At 42.1% G+C, this 19385-nt stretch overlaps 3 protein-coding genes across 4 annotated transcripts; 1 reads left to right on the top strand and 2 right to left on the bottom strand.

The window, feature by feature from the left end:
• Positions 1 to 1750: 1750 nt before the first annotated feature.
• LOC308382469 (ras-related protein Rab-38) lies at positions 1751 to 5072 on the bottom strand (the record flags this gene model as incomplete). The annotated part of the gene is made up of 3 exons (XM_080860199.1): positions 4874 to 5072; positions 3499 to 3779; positions 1751 to 1948 (listed from the first exon to the last, which is right to left on the bottom strand). Exons 1-3 carry the CDS (start codon positions 5064 to 5066, stop codon positions 1751 to 1753), a joined length of 672 nt encoding a protein of 223 aa, XP_080716325.1. The 5' UTR covers positions 5067 to 5072.
• Positions 5073 to 7503: 2431 nt separating this feature from the next.
• rab39bb (RAB39B, member RAS oncogene family b) lies at positions 7504 to 9779 on the top strand (the record flags this gene model as incomplete). Its single annotated transcript, XM_080860133.1, has 2 exons — positions 7504 to 7718; positions 9353 to 9779. The coding sequence occupies 2 exons, from the start codon at positions 7504 to 7506 to the stop codon at positions 9777 to 9779; spliced, it is 642 nt and encodes a 213-aa protein (XP_080716259.1).
• A 2320-nt stretch (positions 9780 to 12099) lies between these two features.
• vbp1 (von Hippel-Lindau binding protein 1) lies at positions 12100 to 18214 on the bottom strand. 2 transcript variants are annotated; one of them, XM_080859846.1, is made up of 6 exons: positions 18097 to 18214; positions 16892 to 17016; positions 15939 to 16005; positions 15742 to 15840; positions 14439 to 14577; positions 12100 to 12831 (listed from the first exon to the last, which is right to left on the bottom strand). In XM_080859846.1, the coding sequence occupies exons 1-6, from the start codon at positions 18175 to 18177 to the stop codon at positions 12761 to 12763; spliced, it is 582 nt and encodes a 193-aa protein (XP_080715972.1). In that variant the 5' UTR covers positions 18178 to 18214; the 3' UTR covers positions 12100 to 12760. The 2 variants fall into 2 exon arrangements, with proteins under 2 accessions (XP_080715972.1, XP_080715973.1); XM_080859847.1 differs by lacking the exon at positions 18097 to 18214 and adding an exon at positions 17846 to 17933.
• Between the last annotated feature and the right edge of the window lie 1171 nt (positions 18215 to 19385).

The raw sequence follows: 19385 nt of genomic DNA, 5'->3' as shown, positions 1-19385 counted from the left end.
AATTGTTTTCCCTTGGAGTTCTCTGTATTTCCCCAACAAGTGTAACTGCATACTGCAGCCCTGTAGTTTAAACGTTGTCAAACTGTCACGGCGGTGGAAAGTAACATGGGGTCTGTGCTGTTAGACTACCCCTGCTCTCTTGCTCGGTCCTGATATGCCTGGAAAACAGATGCTACGCCATATGCACTGTGTGGTTCAAGCAAGTGGCATAATACACATGTTGCACAGAGCAAGTGGCATAATACACATGTTGCACAGAGCAAGTGGCATAATACACATGTTGCACTCACGCGCTTGGGGTCCACTGCTCCCCTCTGGCATTAGTTTAAGCAACCAGAAGACGTGAGGTCAATTACAAAGGAGGAAGATAAAGGGAGAGGGAGAGAGGGAGTGGGAGGAAGAGAAGGAGAGAGAGAGGGGGGGAGAGACAGGGAGTGGGAGGAAGAGAGGGGACAAGGGGTTGGCTGAGATGTCGCAACACAGTGTGAGGTTGAGGACTTATAAGAAAATGAGAGCATTAAAATTCTAGACTCAAATGGTAAGTATGTCCGGCAGGTTCCTGCCCAAACCATGCGGTTCTGCATCAGAAGGGGGCCGTGTTCCTTCTGGGGGGGGGGGGACATGACATACACACAAAGAGCAAATATTCCTTCCATCAGTGCTTAAAGCTCCTGGATTGAATTCTAATGCTCTTCACCCCGTCACCAGGTGCCACTGAAGAGTTTAGACGAGTATGCAGTCTTAGGTAGGATGGAACTGGAGACTGAGAATCTATTATAATATTTGTAGTATATATATATATATATATACAGTATATATATTAGACATACAATATCAATCCAATTTCCGTACAGATAACTAAGATGTATGGACACATCCCTCTATATTTGAGTGCTGTAAGACGCTGGAGAGGCATGAAGTAGTCAATGAAAGACCTGACTGTCCTGACAATGGATGGGCTGAAGGGTGGTTGAAGATGATGATGGTTCCGGGCAGAAATTAGCATCTGGTTGTCCGTTATCTTTAGACCATACTACAGATCAAAGCAAAAGCAGGCATTATTCCTTTCACAAAGAATGAGCATTCAATGACAATCAATTCTATTCAATGTTCTGAGAATTTTTAATCAGGCACTCAGTGTCCCTGTCATATTATCATGTACTCAGATTCATGCAGATCATGTAATTGTGCAACTTAATAGCTCAGGCTGAGGAAAGGATCTTTCTGGAGCAAACTAGAATTTATGTGTTTATTGATTGCATATTCATTTGTCTGAACACACAGGTGTCAGCGCGTCATAGCTTGTTAACAAAATTGCTCAATTGAGCACAAAACACCATCAGTACCAAGAGTGCCATGTAGGGGTGTCATTTCCTCACAAACTCCTACTCAAAAGCCGACACATGAAACCGTGTTGCTGTGTAATTAAAACTACAGCTCAAGTGAGAGTGACAGAAGAATAACTACAGCATACAGTCTCATCTGGGAAGGAATTCAATCCGCTATTTCTATCTTTTCTATCTCACTGTGTCTCACTGTTTCTCTCTCTCTGGTCCTTCACTCTCTCTCTCTCTCTCTCTCTCTCTCTCTCTTTCTCCTTCTCTCCCACTCTCTGTCTCCCTCCCTCCCTCTCTCTCCCTCCATCCCTCCTTCTCTCTCCCACGATCTGTCCCACCCTCCCTCCTTCTCTCTCTCTCCCACTCTCTGTCTCTCTCTCTCTCTCTCTTTCTCTCTCTCTCTGTCTATTTGTTCACTCCCTCCGGTCTCTGCTTGTTGGTAGGAGCTTAGAGCATCCAGAGCAGCTTGGACCTCCTCTCTCGTGGAGGTTGTAGTCGAAGGAAGGTAGGATGACTACGTTGGGATCTGAGTCCACAGGCGCGTTATCTGAGCTGCTTGACATAATGTTCTCCACCAGGCACGTGATTGCTGCATCGATGTTTGTATCATCCTACATGGGGAAGAAAGATAAACAAGGAGAGGGTGATGGAGAGAGAGATGGAGAGAGAGAGAGAAGTCATAAGAATTATAACAATATAACAAACAAGTAAAGAAGTGGTCTTAACCGTATTGATTTGTCCTATGTAAATAAAGCCTTAGTGTACAAAAATTCATGGATGAATCATGCCTGTAGGAATGAACGTAGTGTTAGTGAAGAGCATATCACATGTAATTGTTTATTATAATGCAGCCTTCTGAGACGTCTGTCTGTAAACATGGAGTCATAGACTACATATCTGAGGTAAAGTTTCACATTAAGAATTTAGAAAATAATATGATTGAGATACTGTGCGACTATTCATAGTTGTTTTCCAGTGTGTAATGAATCTAGCTATCTCTGACTCTTGCTCTTATAGTGGGAGAGATAGAGTTAGGGACAAAGAAGAAGAAGGAGCAAGAGATAGAGATCGCAAGATTCATTTCACGCTGGAAAACAACTATGAATTGTCGCACAGTATCTTAACCATATTCTTTTCTAAATTCTAAATGTGAAAATTTACCTCAGATATGTAGTCTATGACTCCATGTTTACAGACTCCTACAAAGTCTCAGGAAGCTGCATAATAATCAACAATTACATGCGATATGCCCTTCACCAACACTACTACATTCTACAGGCATGATTCATCCATGAATTATTCCTTCCCTAAATGGAAATATCCAAGAGCACCAGTTAATGTTTTTATGTTAACTAATAAACCATCAAAGTGGTCTATACTCTTTTGTATGTCAAAAAGCATTTCCAAAGCTATACTTATATAAAGCAACTATATCCTATATAAAGAAACACCGTGGATCAACCTCATGTGAACCATGCTAAATACAGCCTCCTGTAATGAAAGCTTTTTGTACACCAAGGCTTTATTTACATAGGGAAAATCTACTGAACAGTCCTGGTTATCATGCCGTTGTAAAATATTCAAAGTGCCGTTATGCTGCTTACCTTAGCAGGCAAGGAAATTAAATTGGGCTTCACAGTCAGTTGGCCTTTTGGATCAATTAAATACCTAACCTCACACATCCTAATGCAAACACTGCAGTGACAGGACTTAGCTGCTGTGGGTGCACCTAGAATATCAATACGTTCACTTTGTCTTGCGGCAACACAAACTACTTTAGAAATTATTTAAAGCAGAAGTTAGGAGTTCTGGTCTTAAACTAGCGAGCTAACAACAGGCATGCAACACCAAACATTGCAACACCAAACAAACACTAACAGACAGTCCGTTTGTTTGTTTGTTTCTTTCCTGCTAGACTATCAGTGAGTAAACCTGCTTTAAACGTAATTATTCTACATACAACTAAAGAATCCTCAGCATCAGTATCACATGATCCACTACTAAAACCACAGCCCGAGGTGCATCACAGACCCTGTTGGTTCCTGAGTGTACGTGACCTTGTTGGTTGGACCCAGACTAGGGGCAGGCCTACTTCAGGGTTTGGACCTAAATGGCACAGGTGATCCGCATTCGTGCGAAACATACAAAGAATCGGGTTCACCTTGGCAGATGTCTCGTACCAGCCAACGAAGCCTTGCTCGCGGGAGAAGGTGTCCAGCTTGGGCAGTTTCGAGCAGAGGCCATACCGCTGCTGGTCACATTTGTTTCCCAGCAGGACTACTGGCACGGGGCGGCCATTACAGAGCGCGACCTTGGCGTCCAGGTCACCTTTCCATTTGAGAACAGCTTGGAAGGTGGAGAAACGGGTCATGTCGAAGACTACCAACGCCCCCACAGCCTCCCGGTAGTACACACGCGTCATGTTGCCATAGCGCTCCTGCCCTGTTGGAGAGAGACATGAAACAGACACACACCAAGTATTGAATGTCTCTGACACTCTGTGGTGCTTTGTCAAGTTAAAAGCATTTATTATAAACAAATACAGGAACTGTTGAGGCCTCCTCATGATTTCGAAAGCACACCTCATGGTTTTAAAAAGCAAGCCAGCACGCCACTCTACACTGTTACTCTACACTTGGGCAATATTTTGTTTACTTGCCTACCACAACACAGCCTCTCTGTTTAGTTTCTGGGTTAAGCTCGTTACACGGTGTGTTTTTCTGCTGTGTTGGGAATGCAACCTAAGTGCGACAACAGCAGGAGGTGGAACCTGGCCTCACATGATTCCAATAGAGGACGGGGCAGAGGATAGACCAGCTGATGGTAGCACGAGACAAACATTCCCCTTTACTTAGAGGACCCTGAGATGGGAAAGACAGAGGCAGACCCAAATCGACACAAAATGCTGACTGTGCTGATGGGAATACTTGGGAACTGTGGGAGTACTTGGGAACAATGGGAACTGTGCTTTACTGTGTTCATTATCTCTCCATTGCTCCCCACATATGTGCATTGCAGTAGACTACTCTTAAGGCCAAGCCTTGCTCATAGACTATATGATAGGCAGATTGATACAAATAAAGGTCTGGTGTTATAAGCACTCAGGCCTATGTAGACAAACATGCTACAATTCTCAGTATTTGTGCATGCAAACAGAACATAACGCGGAAGGGTTCCCTTTTAGTTGCGGCACTTTCTCGTTTTACAGTGAGGTTAATGTTAGATCTTATCAGCATGTCATGTGGATGGGTGTTAGTCACCTCTTCCTGGCGACAAAACGACATTCACACTCAGACTTAAATAGCTGGCATGTTTTCCAGAACGCTTAGTCAGTTTTGTTGAAGTTTTGTGTTTTTGCATGCCTGTTGTTAGCTCGCTAGTTTTAGACCAGAACTCCTAACTGCTGCTTGCCTACACAGATCGTAAAGCTCCCACATAAAGCATGTGCAGCGTCCTAGTTAATTAATAGACGAAATACAACATAATGTTACATCAACTTGGAAAAGTGAATAGTGAACGGAAATATTTAGACATACCTGCAATATCCCATAGCTGGAGGCGCACGACAGTCTGCTGGTCCCAATTCAGCACTTTCAGTGCAAAATCCACTCCTATAGTGGCGCGGTAGTGTTGAGAGAAGATCTGATGGACATAGCGCTTAATAATGGACGTTTTACCGACACCTAAATCTCCTATCACAAGGACTTTCAACAAACGTTCCTGTTGCATAGCTATGTAATGCACAGGCTACTTTTCAATTAAGTTGTTTTGTGTTTGCATTGGTGATATGGGATAAACTAATCGCACTAAGACTCGAAAAAGGATCAAACACTCATCCACTAGACGTGGGCTAGGCAGACTACTAGGCTAAATGTTCTTTTCTATTCGCTTGAAATATAATTCATTATCTTTCAACTATTTCGCACCTTGATGTTAAGAACTGTAATAGCAATGCAATAGTGAATAGTCCCTATTCATTTTCTTCTGTTCCTGAAAGTTCACTGTCTAAAGTTTTAGTCCCCGTCTCAATTAATCCCACGAAAACAAGTCTCTCAAAGCGCTGTCAGGTCATAATCTCGACGCAGGGCTCAGGCGACGAAATATGGAGAGAAAGATTAGAATCTCCAATCTCCATCCATGTCGGCATAGCTCGCGAGGACCTGTCAAAGGGTTGGTGTGCCCAGCGACCGCGCCCCCTCGCTCCAGAAAGTTGCTGCGCACCCAGGGTTTCTGTAGGCAAACACTACGAGCAGAAAACTACATAGTCCACGGTACCCACACAGGAAACGTCCGGCCAGCCTGACCGTAAACTCAAACAGCAAAAAGGAATATTTGGCTTTTGGTTCAGATTAACGGAGACATCTAATCAGACATCCAAATGAAAGGACGCATATCAAAGTATTTGTCTGTTCTGATACAGACAGATAATTCTGTAGCATACATTTATGCATGCGCCTTTGCAAAGAAAAGCTAATCATCTTTGAGACATCCTCTTGATTATCCACTTATTTATGTTTTTTGTAGAATGCTCTTGAGCCTTTCAAATGATCTCAAATTAAATAGTTTATTTTCAATTATCTCTGGGGTAACTGTAAAAGCCATTTTCATAATCAAAGATGAAATTATACTATTAATGCAGGTCAGGTGCAGGACTGAATATTTTACTGCGCAACTAGTGCACACTTTACGGTGGTGGTGCTGATGCGGGATGAGTCAGGCTATATGATGCTGCTGATGTTGCTGCCATTTCATCAGCAAAATTGCAAACATTTCTTCATCTTCAAAACATGGAGTGAAAATCACACATCATAATATCATAATTAGTGCTTTAATCGATTCGCCACGTGGTTGAGCTTGTGTATGTGATCCACACCTTTTCTGAGTCGTATTTCGACAAGAACAAAAGACGGAGAGGCTGTGCCCTCTTTTTTCTTCGGATATTCTCGAGAATTAAAGATAACAGGAGGTAGACGGGTCGATGCGTAAGGGATAACACGTTTTTGTACGTTTATGCGTTTCCTAGAGGCGCTGTTTTTCTGTGCACTTTCAAGAACATCGAGGATCCCTTCGGCGTCATGGAACTCGCCGTTTCCCAGCTTTGAACGGCACTATCAAACACCGTAAGCAGAAACCACTTTATGTTCCGTAGCCTACTCTATTCCTACCATGCTAACACCGTGATTGCAAATAGCCTATAGGCCTTAGCATCGAGGTTGTTTATCCATTGAATAGCCTACTGTTTGGGAACAGGTGGGGTGATTACGCAATCGTATTAAAATGTTGTGTCAAAGAAATAGTAGACGCACTGTCAGCAGGTGTGTAACTGCTACAGCAATTGTGTTCTTCGTAAAAGCATTAGGCCTATAATTCACATCCTCTAAAGAGCGTCGGGAGGCTGTGGTTGCTAAGCTATTGCTCATAGGAAATGGTGATCCAGTTGGGTAATTGAGGGGCGGTGGGGGTTGTACGTACATCGCTGTTTTCCTACAACACAAACAAATGATGAGGTTTAAATAACATTCATGGAAGGACAGATCCCATTCGTCCTCCTTTTAACAGCAGGCAATTTAAGGTGGGTTTGGCATGACACAGTGATCATGAAACCAGGGCCTCTAGTCATACTATTATTTTCACAAGGTACATGCTAAAGGCCATTTAGCCTTGAGTGAAAGAGGTCATAAAGATTATGATACCAACTATGTAAAAAAAAGTTATTAGAAAAGCATTAATTCGTATGGGAATAGAAGGGGGAGTAGGCTAGACAGTGGTTCACATGCATCTGAAAAGGCCTTACTGACTTCTAAGCTATTTTATAAGCAGATTGCCGTGTCATGTGCTTTTAATTAATATTTAGAACGGGGCTAAATCTCAACAATCACTACACTCAGAGGGTTTTGGTGGCATTACAAAGAGATTAGAATGACCCAAGCCTCGTGGTAAGACCTACTACACCCCGGAACAGGACAGACAGTAAAAAATAAATCACGTATAATTGCTGTTCACCACATTCCCATTTCAGTCAGTAGGATATAGGGCGGACGCAAGCCAATAGGGAGTAGTGATTAATACAGAGATAATGTAGGCATTTGGTTGCCCTTTCACTGAAAAAAATACTCTTTAATTTGCTTTATGTGCGCTCCTTGCATGCCGACAGACCCGGATAGACATGGAGGCGATATGGCTGTACCAATTCCGACTGATTGTCATCGGTGACTCCACCGTGGGGAAGTCGTGCTTGATCCGACGCTTCACCGAGGGGCGTTTTGCCCAGGTGTCAGATCCTACTGTGGGGGTGGACTTCTTCTCTCGCCTGGTGGAAATCGAACCGGGCAAGCGCATCAAACTTCAGATCTGGGACACCGCAGGCCAGGAGCGCTTCAGGTACGTTTGAGTGACGCGTGGTTATTTCGGTTACTTTGATGTTGTAACAGTCTGTGACCTTCAGGCTCTTGAAAGAAACGATGTCAAAGTAAGCTACTCATTGCAAAAGGGAAAAATGTCCCCATGGTTGCTCCTAAAGATATTATAACATTCATATTATTAGCAATGTCTTAAATGTCACACCTCTACTGTACATTTATGAACTAAATAAACTACATTTATGACCAGTTTACATCCCAAAAGCTTGAAGTGACTAAGTCAAGAACATGTTAGTTCTTTCAACAGCACGGTAATATTTAGTAGAGGGAAGAAATGGAAGACCTGGAATGCTGCCAGACTGAATGTCCTTTGCATTCCTTCAGTGAAAACAAATATGGCTGTTTGGGTTATTAAATGTCAAATTTTTTGCTAACTGAAAAGCTATTCCCAATATATCTGGACTTTTTAATGTTTTTATTTAGTGTAAGCCTACTTCCACAAAATTGACAAACCTCAAAAACACCTTTTGTCAATTCAGCTTAATTTTGACATAAAAATGAATGCACATTGTAAAACTTGCATGTAACTATTCCCATTTTGATATGGTTACATTATGCAAATGACTTCTCTGGATCTAGATTATGTATTACTTTTATTCTGACATTCTTGGCATGCTACTTCCCTTCTCCATTTAACCTCACTTCATCTTGTCAATCTCACCTCTCCTAACACATACTGTAACAGTATATCCCTTGGCAAACCACCTGACTTTCCCCCTCACACTCTCCATTTTAAACATTTCGCCATCTCTCTCTCTCTCTCTCTCCCTCTTTCTTTATATCTTCACATCACAGATGGCAGCCCTTTCCTCTCAGCACTCCCTAATTCTAACCTATTTTCTCTTGTATCTCCTTCTCTTCCTCCATTCTTCTGTTCTCATCTCTTCCAAGAAAGGGAATGTTTCCTCATCTTTCACATCTCTTCTTCTTCTTCTTCACTCCATTTCTCACTCCTCCAGACACATCAGACTGTCATCACTCAGGTTGTCCCTCCATTTTTTAACGATTCTCCCCCCAGTCCGCCATCTTCACCAGATATATATATTGAGGGGTTCCTTCACTCTCCTCCGTACAGTTGTTCATCTCCCTCTCCTCCCTCTTGTCACATCACACCCTTCTCTCTCTCTCCTCCTGTCCTCGATTTTTCTGTAATAAATTCTCCAAACCATTTAGTCCACTACCAGACCTTACTCCCTTTATTCCCCGGGACACTCATCCCCCTTCCCTATGTCCATGCCCGAAACATAAGGTCCATTATCAGGATCACTTCTCCTTCACACTCACATTTCTCCTCCTTACTTCATATTGTTTTCAATACCAAGAACCTGTCTATGCTAAAACCATAAGGTCCACCACCAGAGGTTATGACACTCCCAGCCTTCCCACTCCATACCCCAAAGTCTTTTTTTAATAAACACAAAAAGAAACATCAGGTCCATCACCAGAGCTTACTGATACTTCCCACTCTCTCTCTCTCACTTCCTCTCTTATCACACTCTCAGTTTAACCCCCCACTTTCTCTCCCTCCTATATCCACTCTTCTTTAAAAAAAAAAAAAAAAAACCTCTCTATCTGTCTTGTCTCCTTAACCACCAGGTCAATCACCCGAGCTTACTACCGCAACTCCGTGGGCGGCCTCCTGCTCTTCGACATTACTAACCGCCGCTCCTTCCAGAACGTTCACGAGTGGCTCGAGGAGGCGCGTAGCCACGTGCAGCCGCACAGCATCGTCTTCCTGCTGGTGGGCCACAAGTGCGACCTGGAGGCCCAGCGGCAGGTCAGCCGGCAGGAGGCCGAGAAGCTGGCGCTGGCCTACGGCATGCGCTACGTGGAGACGTCGGCGCGCGACGCCATCAACGTGGAGAGGGCCTTCACCGAGCTGACGCGCGACATCTTCGAGCTGGTCAAGCGTGGCGACATCACCATCCAGGAGGGCTGGGAGGGGGTGAAGAGCGGCTTTGTGCCCAACGTTGTGCACTCCTCCGAAGAGGTCACCAAAAGCGACCGCAGGTGCCTGTGCTGAGTGCCCCGTCCCATAACCCAGTGTCTCATTCGGGCGAGCTGAGCCATCGAGCCTAGACGACTTCCAGATTACTCCTCTCTCTCTCTATCTCTCTGGCCTCTCTTCATCTATCTGGCAGTCTTTCTTCACCCGAGGTCACCCTCCTTGCTGCCCATAACTCCTGTAGTCACAGAATGTTCTTTGGTTTCCATAAGGATCCTAATTCCTCACTTGCCTGTTCAGACGCCCACCACTCTCACTCTCGAATAGTTACTGCTCCACCCACTGATTTTTTTTCTTATCCAATTAAATCGCTCCCAAACAAACACATCACCAATGAGCCTCCACTTTCTTTTTGGAACAGTTTTGGGACCTCCTCCCTTCCCCTAATGCCCCCCCCCCTTCTTGCTGCTAGATAATGTCCACCAGATCCAGTTGAACTCTTTTGAGTTGGTAGATGGTGAAGGTGTGATGCGCTATAGATTGGGCCTATCACAGGCATTATAAAACGGAAAGGGTGAAGACACAGATGTCAGATGGGACTGATGAGTCTGACAAGATCTGTGTTTTTTTTTTTCTCTCCGTTACCAAAACACTGTCTCTCGAACGCCTCCGAGCTTGTGACTGTGTGGCTGCCTCTGGCTGGAGTGGACCGCAACATGGAGGTATGAAGTGGGGGGAAGATTGAAAATTCAGATTTTTGTCCATGACCTTCCAGCCATCACAAAGCCTGCCTATAAAGACTGAGATAAACTCTTCCGATAACATCATTGACACCCTATTCAGTTGACATCCGAGTAGATCGCACACTATAAAGTTGCATTCCAAAACGAAAAATGAGTGACCATCTGAAACGATGTGAAACAAATGATTGCACCACTCTAATAGTTGTGTTTTAGCTTTTAATTATTGCATTTGTATCCACTAAAAGGCCAAAAAACTGCAAGAGGGGATGTTTATGAGTATGAAACACTGATCTGCCTTTCTCCTTAAGCTTTTGGTTTTTAGACTGGATTGATGCTCGTTAGGAGTGATAGCGTCGTTGGATTACTGTGAAAGAGGTGTAACTGGGAGAAACCGAAAAAAAAACTGATGGAACTACCGGTTACTCGCACAGAAAGCAGTCCTGAAACACTGGATGTATTTAAGAGTTGACAAGAGACTTGTATCCAGTCCCATTGCCTCACACCATAGTTTCAACATTACCATGAAGGAATCGGCAGTTTTGACTGACGATTAACATTTGCCCATCAGTGCATTGCCACTTTTGTTTTTCTTTTTTGAAGAGGTGATGGCTCTTTGTCATGTGTCACTGAATGTACTCCCTGATATTATTTCAGACTAACAATCAGTAGTGCGTAGGCGAAACGGTATTGTGGGTAATGTAGTCTATGCTGGGACTACACCTACAAGTGGTTTCTATGTATGCAGAAACACAGGCCTGAGGTTGCTGTACTTAGGAAGGTCCTGTAAGGCTTAAGAGGGAAACCTAAACCATTTTCTTAGCCCCACCTTTTTTTTAGGGAGACATGTTAGTCACTATTAAAGCTCTAACTACACTTCATTAACTTATTTGACTCCCTGGAAATCATTGCAGCACAATGGGTTTCTACAGTTGACCTGCCCGCGTGATATATGTGGCCCGGTGCACAGTTGTGCCAGACCAGCACGCCACTGGGGTTACACAAATGCCCTCACATTCACTTCTGCGATTTTTTTTGGCCCCAACCGACCTCACCTTTTGCAGAACTAGAACTGAACTAAGGTTCTGGTTTCTTCCAAAGCCCAAACGAGTATGAGATTTTAGAGGTATACTTTTCCTCTCACCTGTTAATCTCTTGTCTCTTCTGTTCTTTGACACCAGAAAAAGAAAATCCCTCCCAAAAATTACTCTCTCCCTTCCCAGCTCCTCTCTGTCTCTGTGCTCTGCTATTGTTTTTCCTTAATTTTGTCCCAACCAGGCACCCATACTTTAAGATGCTGACATGGAGCGGACCTAATGAATCAGAACGGTCCAACTCCCAGGAGGCAGCCAACTCTGGGCAGGACCTGGCCTTGAACAGGGCCAGAACTGTCCGAGGCTTAGCTGACATAAGGGATGTCATTTAACTGTTTCAACATAGGTATGGAGTGCCCTGTACTTCTTATTTATCAAAAATAACTTGAACTGTACTAAAAAAATAAAATAATGTGATGAACAAACTGACTGTTCTGGTTTTTCCCCCCCATATCCTTGTGGCTTCAGAATTCAGATAAGACATCTCAGGAAACCTTTTAAACACCTTGATAAACTGTTGTTTAGTGCATATGAATAGGTACAAGAAAAGAAGCAGACACCAGATTGACACTCTTATGATGGCCTGCCTCATTCTCATTAGTTCTCATTCAGTATTTAATGAATACAATGGAACAAATAAATACAAAGATGAAAGACAAGCGAGGAGAAAAATATGACAGGGGACATCAAATGACCAAAAGAGCCTGAACTGATGACAAACAGGAACAAGTGGAAAAAAAGAGGAAGGGTGCTCGAAGGCGTGTCAGTTCCTGTAGTTTAAAATCTGGTTGAGTGTTGACTCCTGGCCAGATTCCAAAACAACAATTCCCATCATGCCATTTGGCTAACATGAAGCCAAAGTCATAGCGTACCCTCACAAATACGGCAGCTTCGAAATGAATCACAAAGAAGAGGAAGTTCAAAGTGTGGATTAGGCAAGCGGAAAGACATGGGGAGACTGTGAAAAAAAAACGAGGGAGTAGGCTGAAGTCGGAACTTTGAAGACGGACTAATAATTCATAATAAAAAGAATACAAAAAAAACTGCCTTGGTAACCTTTCTTTTTTTTTCTTTACTTGAAAAAAGACTTTTAAAAAGTAACAAAAATCAATAGATTACGTTGAGTGCAGAGTGAGAACATATGCATGGGTACGGCGAGTACTAGGGGGCGGGGTGTTGATTTCTGGATGGTTGGTGGGGGCGGCGAGGAGGGCACTGCCGATCTTTAAGACGACGACTTGAGGAGGTTGTCTTGGCTTCTTTTCTTAACGTCGTAATTGTAGACTCGCGCCATATCTGAAAAATGCTGGTTAAGGAACAAACGTCTCCATTTTGACCTTTAAATAATCCATAATGTTCCTACTTGGATTCTTCATGAACAAATATGCTGACGCTGAAAATTTAACAGTACAAACTCTTAATACTGCACGCAGTGTAAAGCATCAAACAGTTGTATGTAACGTCTGGGCACCTGTCATAATTACGACTAATCATAATTACGAAATTGTGAGATTGCATAACATTTGAAACGATGCTAACTCTTAGTATTTGTTTGCTGCATGACCCCTTTTCACTTGAAAAAATAAAATAATGTGCAGTACCCAGGGGTGTCCAAGCCTGTTCAATTGTACCCTTGGAGCCCTTATCTGCCATGAGCAAACGGGCACTGTGAATAACACTGAAGGGCCTTGAGACAATGATCAATACAACTATATAAAAATAATAATATATCAATATAAATTCAATTGAACAATGGCTACAGACACAGATGGTGTATCAATATTGTCCATCAACTTTGCATGTCACACTAACCAAACTAAATGGTCGGAACAATCTAAATGTAGGACATGAACTGGGAAGTGAATTGGTACGTGAAGCAAACGGAAGGCTCTAGAACATGGAACATATTAAATGTGGGGCGGTCCTGAGCAGACCTGACCAATATCCATTGCAACCCTTGTGTTGACTAGCTTTGGTTTCATATCTACATAAGAGAAGAGGCATGATGCCATGCTATCCATGCTTCTAGTCATTGACTGGGATGCTGACCCTTGTTGTTTACACAGAGTGAACCTTCGAACCTGTCCAAACTGCAGTGAACAAAGACGTTACACATGATGTAGACAGATTTAGTGCACGGTGGTAATGGGATCGTATTCAAAACACCCCGAAACCCTGCCTAGCACTGTACCGATCTGAAAATCCAGCAGAGTAAAACAATGGGCAGCTAATCTCCACTAATGGGGTGTTGGCAGTGGCCGTGACACATTATTTGTGCAAGGTGAAGCCAGGTGAAGCCACTTTTTTTCCCTTAACGATGTTACCAACGGTCTCATCTTCTCCGGCAAAGATCCAGGGTGTAACAGTGATTTACAACCAATGAAGTGCTTTGGAGTAAATGCAGATTAATCTGCTGCTTAAATATTCCAATGTATATATTTATATTTGAATATATATTTTTTGTCTGTCTGTCTGTTATTACCTGGGCCACACCCAAGAATATATTCTACAGTGCTACGGTGGACACATAAAGAATATATGGTTACATCCTTTAAATAGCCTACACCAGCATCAAATGAGTGCATAACAATTAGCAAATGGCATCCTCCTTAAATGTAAGATACGAAACTATACATCTAAGAGGCTCCGCACTTAATTCTGTACTGACCAGAATATTGTTCTAATTGTGGTAATAATCAAGAGACATATTACCAAAATGTGAAACTGGCTCCTGACCTTTTGACTGGTTATCTGTCTCTAGACTGCAGCGTTCACTGATGAGGGGTTGCATCAGCTGTCAAACAGCATCGGACAGTACGTACCCTTGTGATGAATTCAAAGCCCTAATGGTGCCATGAATTCGGAAGAGGGTTTTGTGTGCATAGGCTCTTATTCAAGGATACTGACTTCCGTGGTGGTAAACTGGTCTCTGAGGAAGTCGAGGTCATCTTCCAGAGAATCCAGGTTTTTGGAGGCTGTGGCTAGATTCTTTTCCAACAGGGACTCTGCCTCGTCAATGTCGTATTCCAGCATGACGTTGGCCTGGTGAAATAGAGAAAGAATATAAATATCACCACATCATACAAATATAACTAGCAAAAACGGGTTGTTTGACAAGGTTCGCGTTCATTATTCCCAAAGAGCACAAAGATCCCTATGATCATCTTGCCTTGATATTGAGTTGAAGTTGACAACAAATAAAAACAATAAAGCATTAACTACAATAAATATGTTAACCACTGACACAAGTTAAATTCAAGACACAACGTGTACTATGCAACTCTTCACAAACACATTTTTTTTTCATTAATTTCATTCATACTCTGCCAAGGAGGTTATGTTTTCGTTGACATTTGTTGGTCTGTCAACAAGATTATGCAAAAACTACCAGGTGAATTTACATGAAATTTGGTGTAGGGCTGCAGCATGGGCAAATAACCCATTACATTTGGAAGCAGATTAGAAATTTTACGCCCGCTTTCTTTAACATCGCTAGACGGAGCATTTGGCCTTGACTCTGCTCCCAGAGTGCCCTTGTAATCACTGTTCAGATATAATGATCACACAAATATTACCTCGCTTTTGTGTTTAAAGCTGCTGTAGGTAAATACAACTGCTACAGGAAATGTTTTAGGAAATGTTAGCAGTTCTGCTAGTATCTTCGAAACCTACCAACCTGCCTGCAATGCACCGAGCAAACACTACATAACATCCAGCATCTCTTGCGAAGCTTTCACACTGGAGGAGAACACATGCACCAATCTCATTTTTGGGTTGCTTATTACACAACCCACAAGAGTTGCAGAGCCAGGTGTTTTTTTGGTAAGCCATGAATTTAAGGGACAGCTTATCTTAAATCTTCCACGATGGGAGGATTTACTCAAGGTTCAGATATACTGCATAAAATGCTGACCTCGCAAAAGACTGGACCCTGTGAGAAATGTTCACATTTCCAAAATAATGCGTTCATTTTGACAGTTTGCCAGGGCTAGTATAAATACAGCTTTGCAAGAGAAAAACCTGCAAGAAAGTTCTACACCTGACTTCAAATGAGTATTGTGGGTACTGTTAATACAGTATTCCTCGTCTGAAAACCTTATAATCAAGAATTCTGATGCCTCACTGTTTTTAATACCACACTTCTCTATTGAAAATCGACATGGTTCTATTATAATGTAACAAGTTGGATATGAGATAAGCACTTACCCCAAGCCACAAGCACACTTTATCCGTGGGCGGGACCGATGCCTTACAGTATACGTTGTCAGCCAACAGGAAGTGAGTATCCATTGGCTCTGTCGTTTCCTGGAAGGAAGGAGACGAATGTCAGAAACAGACATATGTACAAGAAATGAAAAGGAAAAAAAAAGGAATAATAGAACAGAAAAAAAAAGTCTTCTCACCTTCTTCTTCTGCATGTGTTTTAAAATATCTAATGTCTGCTTGATTTGCGGAATCTGACTTTTCAATCTGTAATGCAAAAAAGAGGGGGAAATACTTAATCTACACAACAAGACCGAGGGACCCGGATGATTCAGCCCTCCCGCTACTTCTTGAGCACACAGGCCACTCTGGTCCCAGATGTCCGAGATGAATTCATTCAATTACATTTAATTCAATTCAATTTTATTTATATAACGCCAAAACAATAAGACGCTTTACAGATCCAAGCACCTGGACCCCCCTAGAGCAAGCACAATGGCAACAGGGGCAAGGGGAAACTCCCTGTTAATCAGAAATGAAAACAGAAACAGTTCCTCAAATGTAGCCAAGATACAGTTCATCATATGTAGCCAGGGAATAGTTCCTCATAGGTGCACAGTGAACAGCTCCTCATACCAGAAACATGCAACTCCCACATAGCACCAGAAGCTGCCATTAGCATTGCAACCTTCTTATTGAAATTGCAGTTTGGGTTATGCATCTCCTTATTAGCCTACTACCTCAAGAGACACTTTTATGAAGGCAAGATAAATTACTTTTGTGAAACAATAACACAATGCCTTTTGACTGTTTCATTGATAACTTGATGTTTATTGATGACTTCATGTTTATATAAACAGCATAAGGTTCCTTGATATTTAAAATGTTATCTTTTTCCAAAAACACATTCCCACTGGAGCAATTATTGTCAACACGACCAACAGTAAATCCCAGTATCAATGTTCACCAAATCTATTGTCAACTATTGTGAACACAAATAACACATTATCTAACATACTGCAGCCTGTGCACCTAAGTCTATTCCTTTGTTGCATACATATTAAAGCCAGGAGTTTTAAAGGCACCGTCATATGAGTGTTTTAAGGGGTTAAGGGTCTGAGACACTACTACTTGTGAAAGGTCAAGAATGTACCTCTGTTTCTTCTGGGACAGGTTGAGTTCCATGTATTTGTATTTCTGGTACTGTTCATCCAGCTTCCTCAGGACAGCATCTGCAGTGTCATTGCCAGGCTGCTTCATGAAGGAGTCAACATCCTCCTACAACAACACCACCACAATACAAACAGTGGCTGTCAAGCAACTGGCATATTACTCTAGATTAAGCTTATAACATTGCTGTGTTTGAACATGCTGACATTATTCATACCAAAAAAAAAAAAAAAGACGCATCAGGCCTGTTGACCAATCCACGGGGAAAGGAATATGGTTAAATGAATGACAAATGAGTTTGAAGCGTTAAAATTACTACTTAGAGATATCTTGTCGGCTATCTGGTTATATTGGTTAGAGGATAATCTTGTTTATAAGTATAACAATCTCTCCTGGTCCAGTTTATCACAAGTGCCTACCGAATTGAAATGCAAGCTATTGTTATTTGAGCGTCAACTGTAATGAAGGTAGTGAAGAAATAAATGACAAGAATCACTGATTGATTTTAACCCCCAGATGCTTCGGTGACAGCAGGGATGGGCGATTCGCCCATACAGCTGTGGCTGCCACTCCTAACGAGCATTTTAAGGTAGTCACTAGCATTCTTGCTAATACGGACTCTGCAATCTCTCAACGACGTAAAAGGTAACGTGGAAGCAGACGCCGGTATCCACCCTGGGTTGGGCTGAGAATTACATGGCCAACTGAATTTCCACCATGACTGCAGTGACATAATATCAAACGCAAGCCAGATACCAAACGCTAAGGAAGTACAAATACGAATTCTGCAAACTAGCTTGTCAGACATGCTGGCTAGCTTTACAGTAGCAGTAGCTAACTATGAAAGGTCCCATAAGGCAGTTCGTGTAAGACAATGTGGTACCCAAGACAACAGTAACGCTAACGTTAAACTATCCAAGATCAGATGAGCATGCACCTTTATTCCCTGTTCACCTCCACACCAGAATCAGCAATAACAACGCTGATCGACTAACCTATCCGCCAAATACTTTAAAGAATGTGGCGATAACACGCGACTCGACGTTATGGTTACTGCCATAAAAGGATGTGGGCATTTCACTTGGGGTGGCTCCCAAGACCAATTGACAACTACAACCGCAAATATCTAAAACTAAGTCGCTTTATACAGATGTAGATTTTATATTATAACAGCACAACTTTACGCACCACAAATATTGCCTCGGGAATTCCGAGATGTTTTTTCTTATTTGCCGCTCCAGCATTGCCACTCTCTATGGTCGTCGCCATTTTAGGAAAGACTTGTGAGTCTTCCGCCTTGCGCCTTCTTCTTCTCGTTCGTTCTGTCACTTCTTTGGGAGTTGGTGAGGCAGGAAATAGCAAGCACCTTACTGCCACTAATTGGTTTGGAGTGAGAAATGGAAACAATTTTACCTTTTCTTCTCTTTTTAGCATTCCCTCACAGCACAAACATTTATTTTCATGAGACTAAAATCATTATAGTATACGGATTATTTGTATTTATCAAATTATACTTTAAGTAATTTAAATATATTACAACTAGAATGATACATCTGTTTAGTAAATTATTAGGCAATCTTCAATTCGAATATGTTACAATACAGTTATTTTAATGTTAAGGTATTTAGCAGACACTGTTGTCCAAAGTGACTTGCAACACATTAGACAAACAAACAGTAAAAACAACGATGACTACAATAAGTAGCCTAAATTAAGGCCTATAAACTCTAGATGATAGACAATTACAAGTTAATCAATCATACAGTTATCAAGTTAATTAATGTAGCAGAGATAAAAAGCAAATATGAGGTAACCTACCTCAGACACAGCCAAATAATTATTAAAATAAGAAACTCCCATAGCCTATCATTTCTAGGACATAACATGAGCATGACATGACATGATATCTGAACACAAACATAACCCAAGCAATTTCCCAAACACAAGAGGAGATCTGTTCAAACAGAAAACACTTTGAACATTCTTGAACAGAACTTTGGACATTCAATTAGGACGAGTCACCAGAGAGATGACACAGTGACACAAGGCCAATGACACGTTTGTGATAGATATGTGCTAATGAGTCATAAGACAGAGAAACCTTCATAGAGAGGTCTAGTGCATGATCATTATGAATATGAAGATAAATACTGCACATTGCTTGAATACATCAGAACATCAAAAGCCTGACTTTCCACACCACATCATAAGATGTTGCAGTTTTCAACAGAGGGCATTGGAGCATGCATTCTGAAACAGTAGATACAGTGGAAATATGCCTGCTCACACCCTCAATGTATCATTTTTAATCCACATTTACATTACATTCATGCCTTGATATATTCCTACAGGAATGGTCTATGTACACACATCAATTTGCACCGTCCCCTCGTGCACCATTTCGTTTTTTGCAGCAACAGTGTTCCTTTCTCTTAAGCAGCGTAATACACCTGTAAAACACCTGTAAAACACCTGTA

The sequence above is a fragment of the Sprattus sprattus genome (assembly GCF_963457725.1).
Source record: "Sprattus sprattus genome assembly, chromosome: 21".
NCBI lineage: Eukaryota > Metazoa > Chordata > Actinopteri > Clupeiformes > Clupeidae > Sprattus > Sprattus sprattus.
The sequence above is the reverse complement of the archived record's forward strand: the minus strand, read 5'-3'. Positions and strand labels throughout refer to the sequence as shown.

Excerpts from the sequence above, each read along its gene's own strand:
- vbp1 (XM_080859846.1), bottom strand. The coding sequence starts at position 18,177 with ATGGCGACGACCATAGAGAGTGGCAATGCTGGAGCGGCAAATAAGAAA. Across the intron at positions 16,006-16,891 it reads CTGTCCCAGAAGAAACAGAG|ATTGAAAAGTCAGATTCCGC; the intron begins GTACATTCTTGA and ends TTTGCATTACAG. Across the intron at positions 12,832-14,438 it reads GTTTACCACCACGGAAGTCA|ATATGGCGCGAGTCTACAAT; the intron begins GTATCCTTGAAT and ends AGCATTTTTCAG.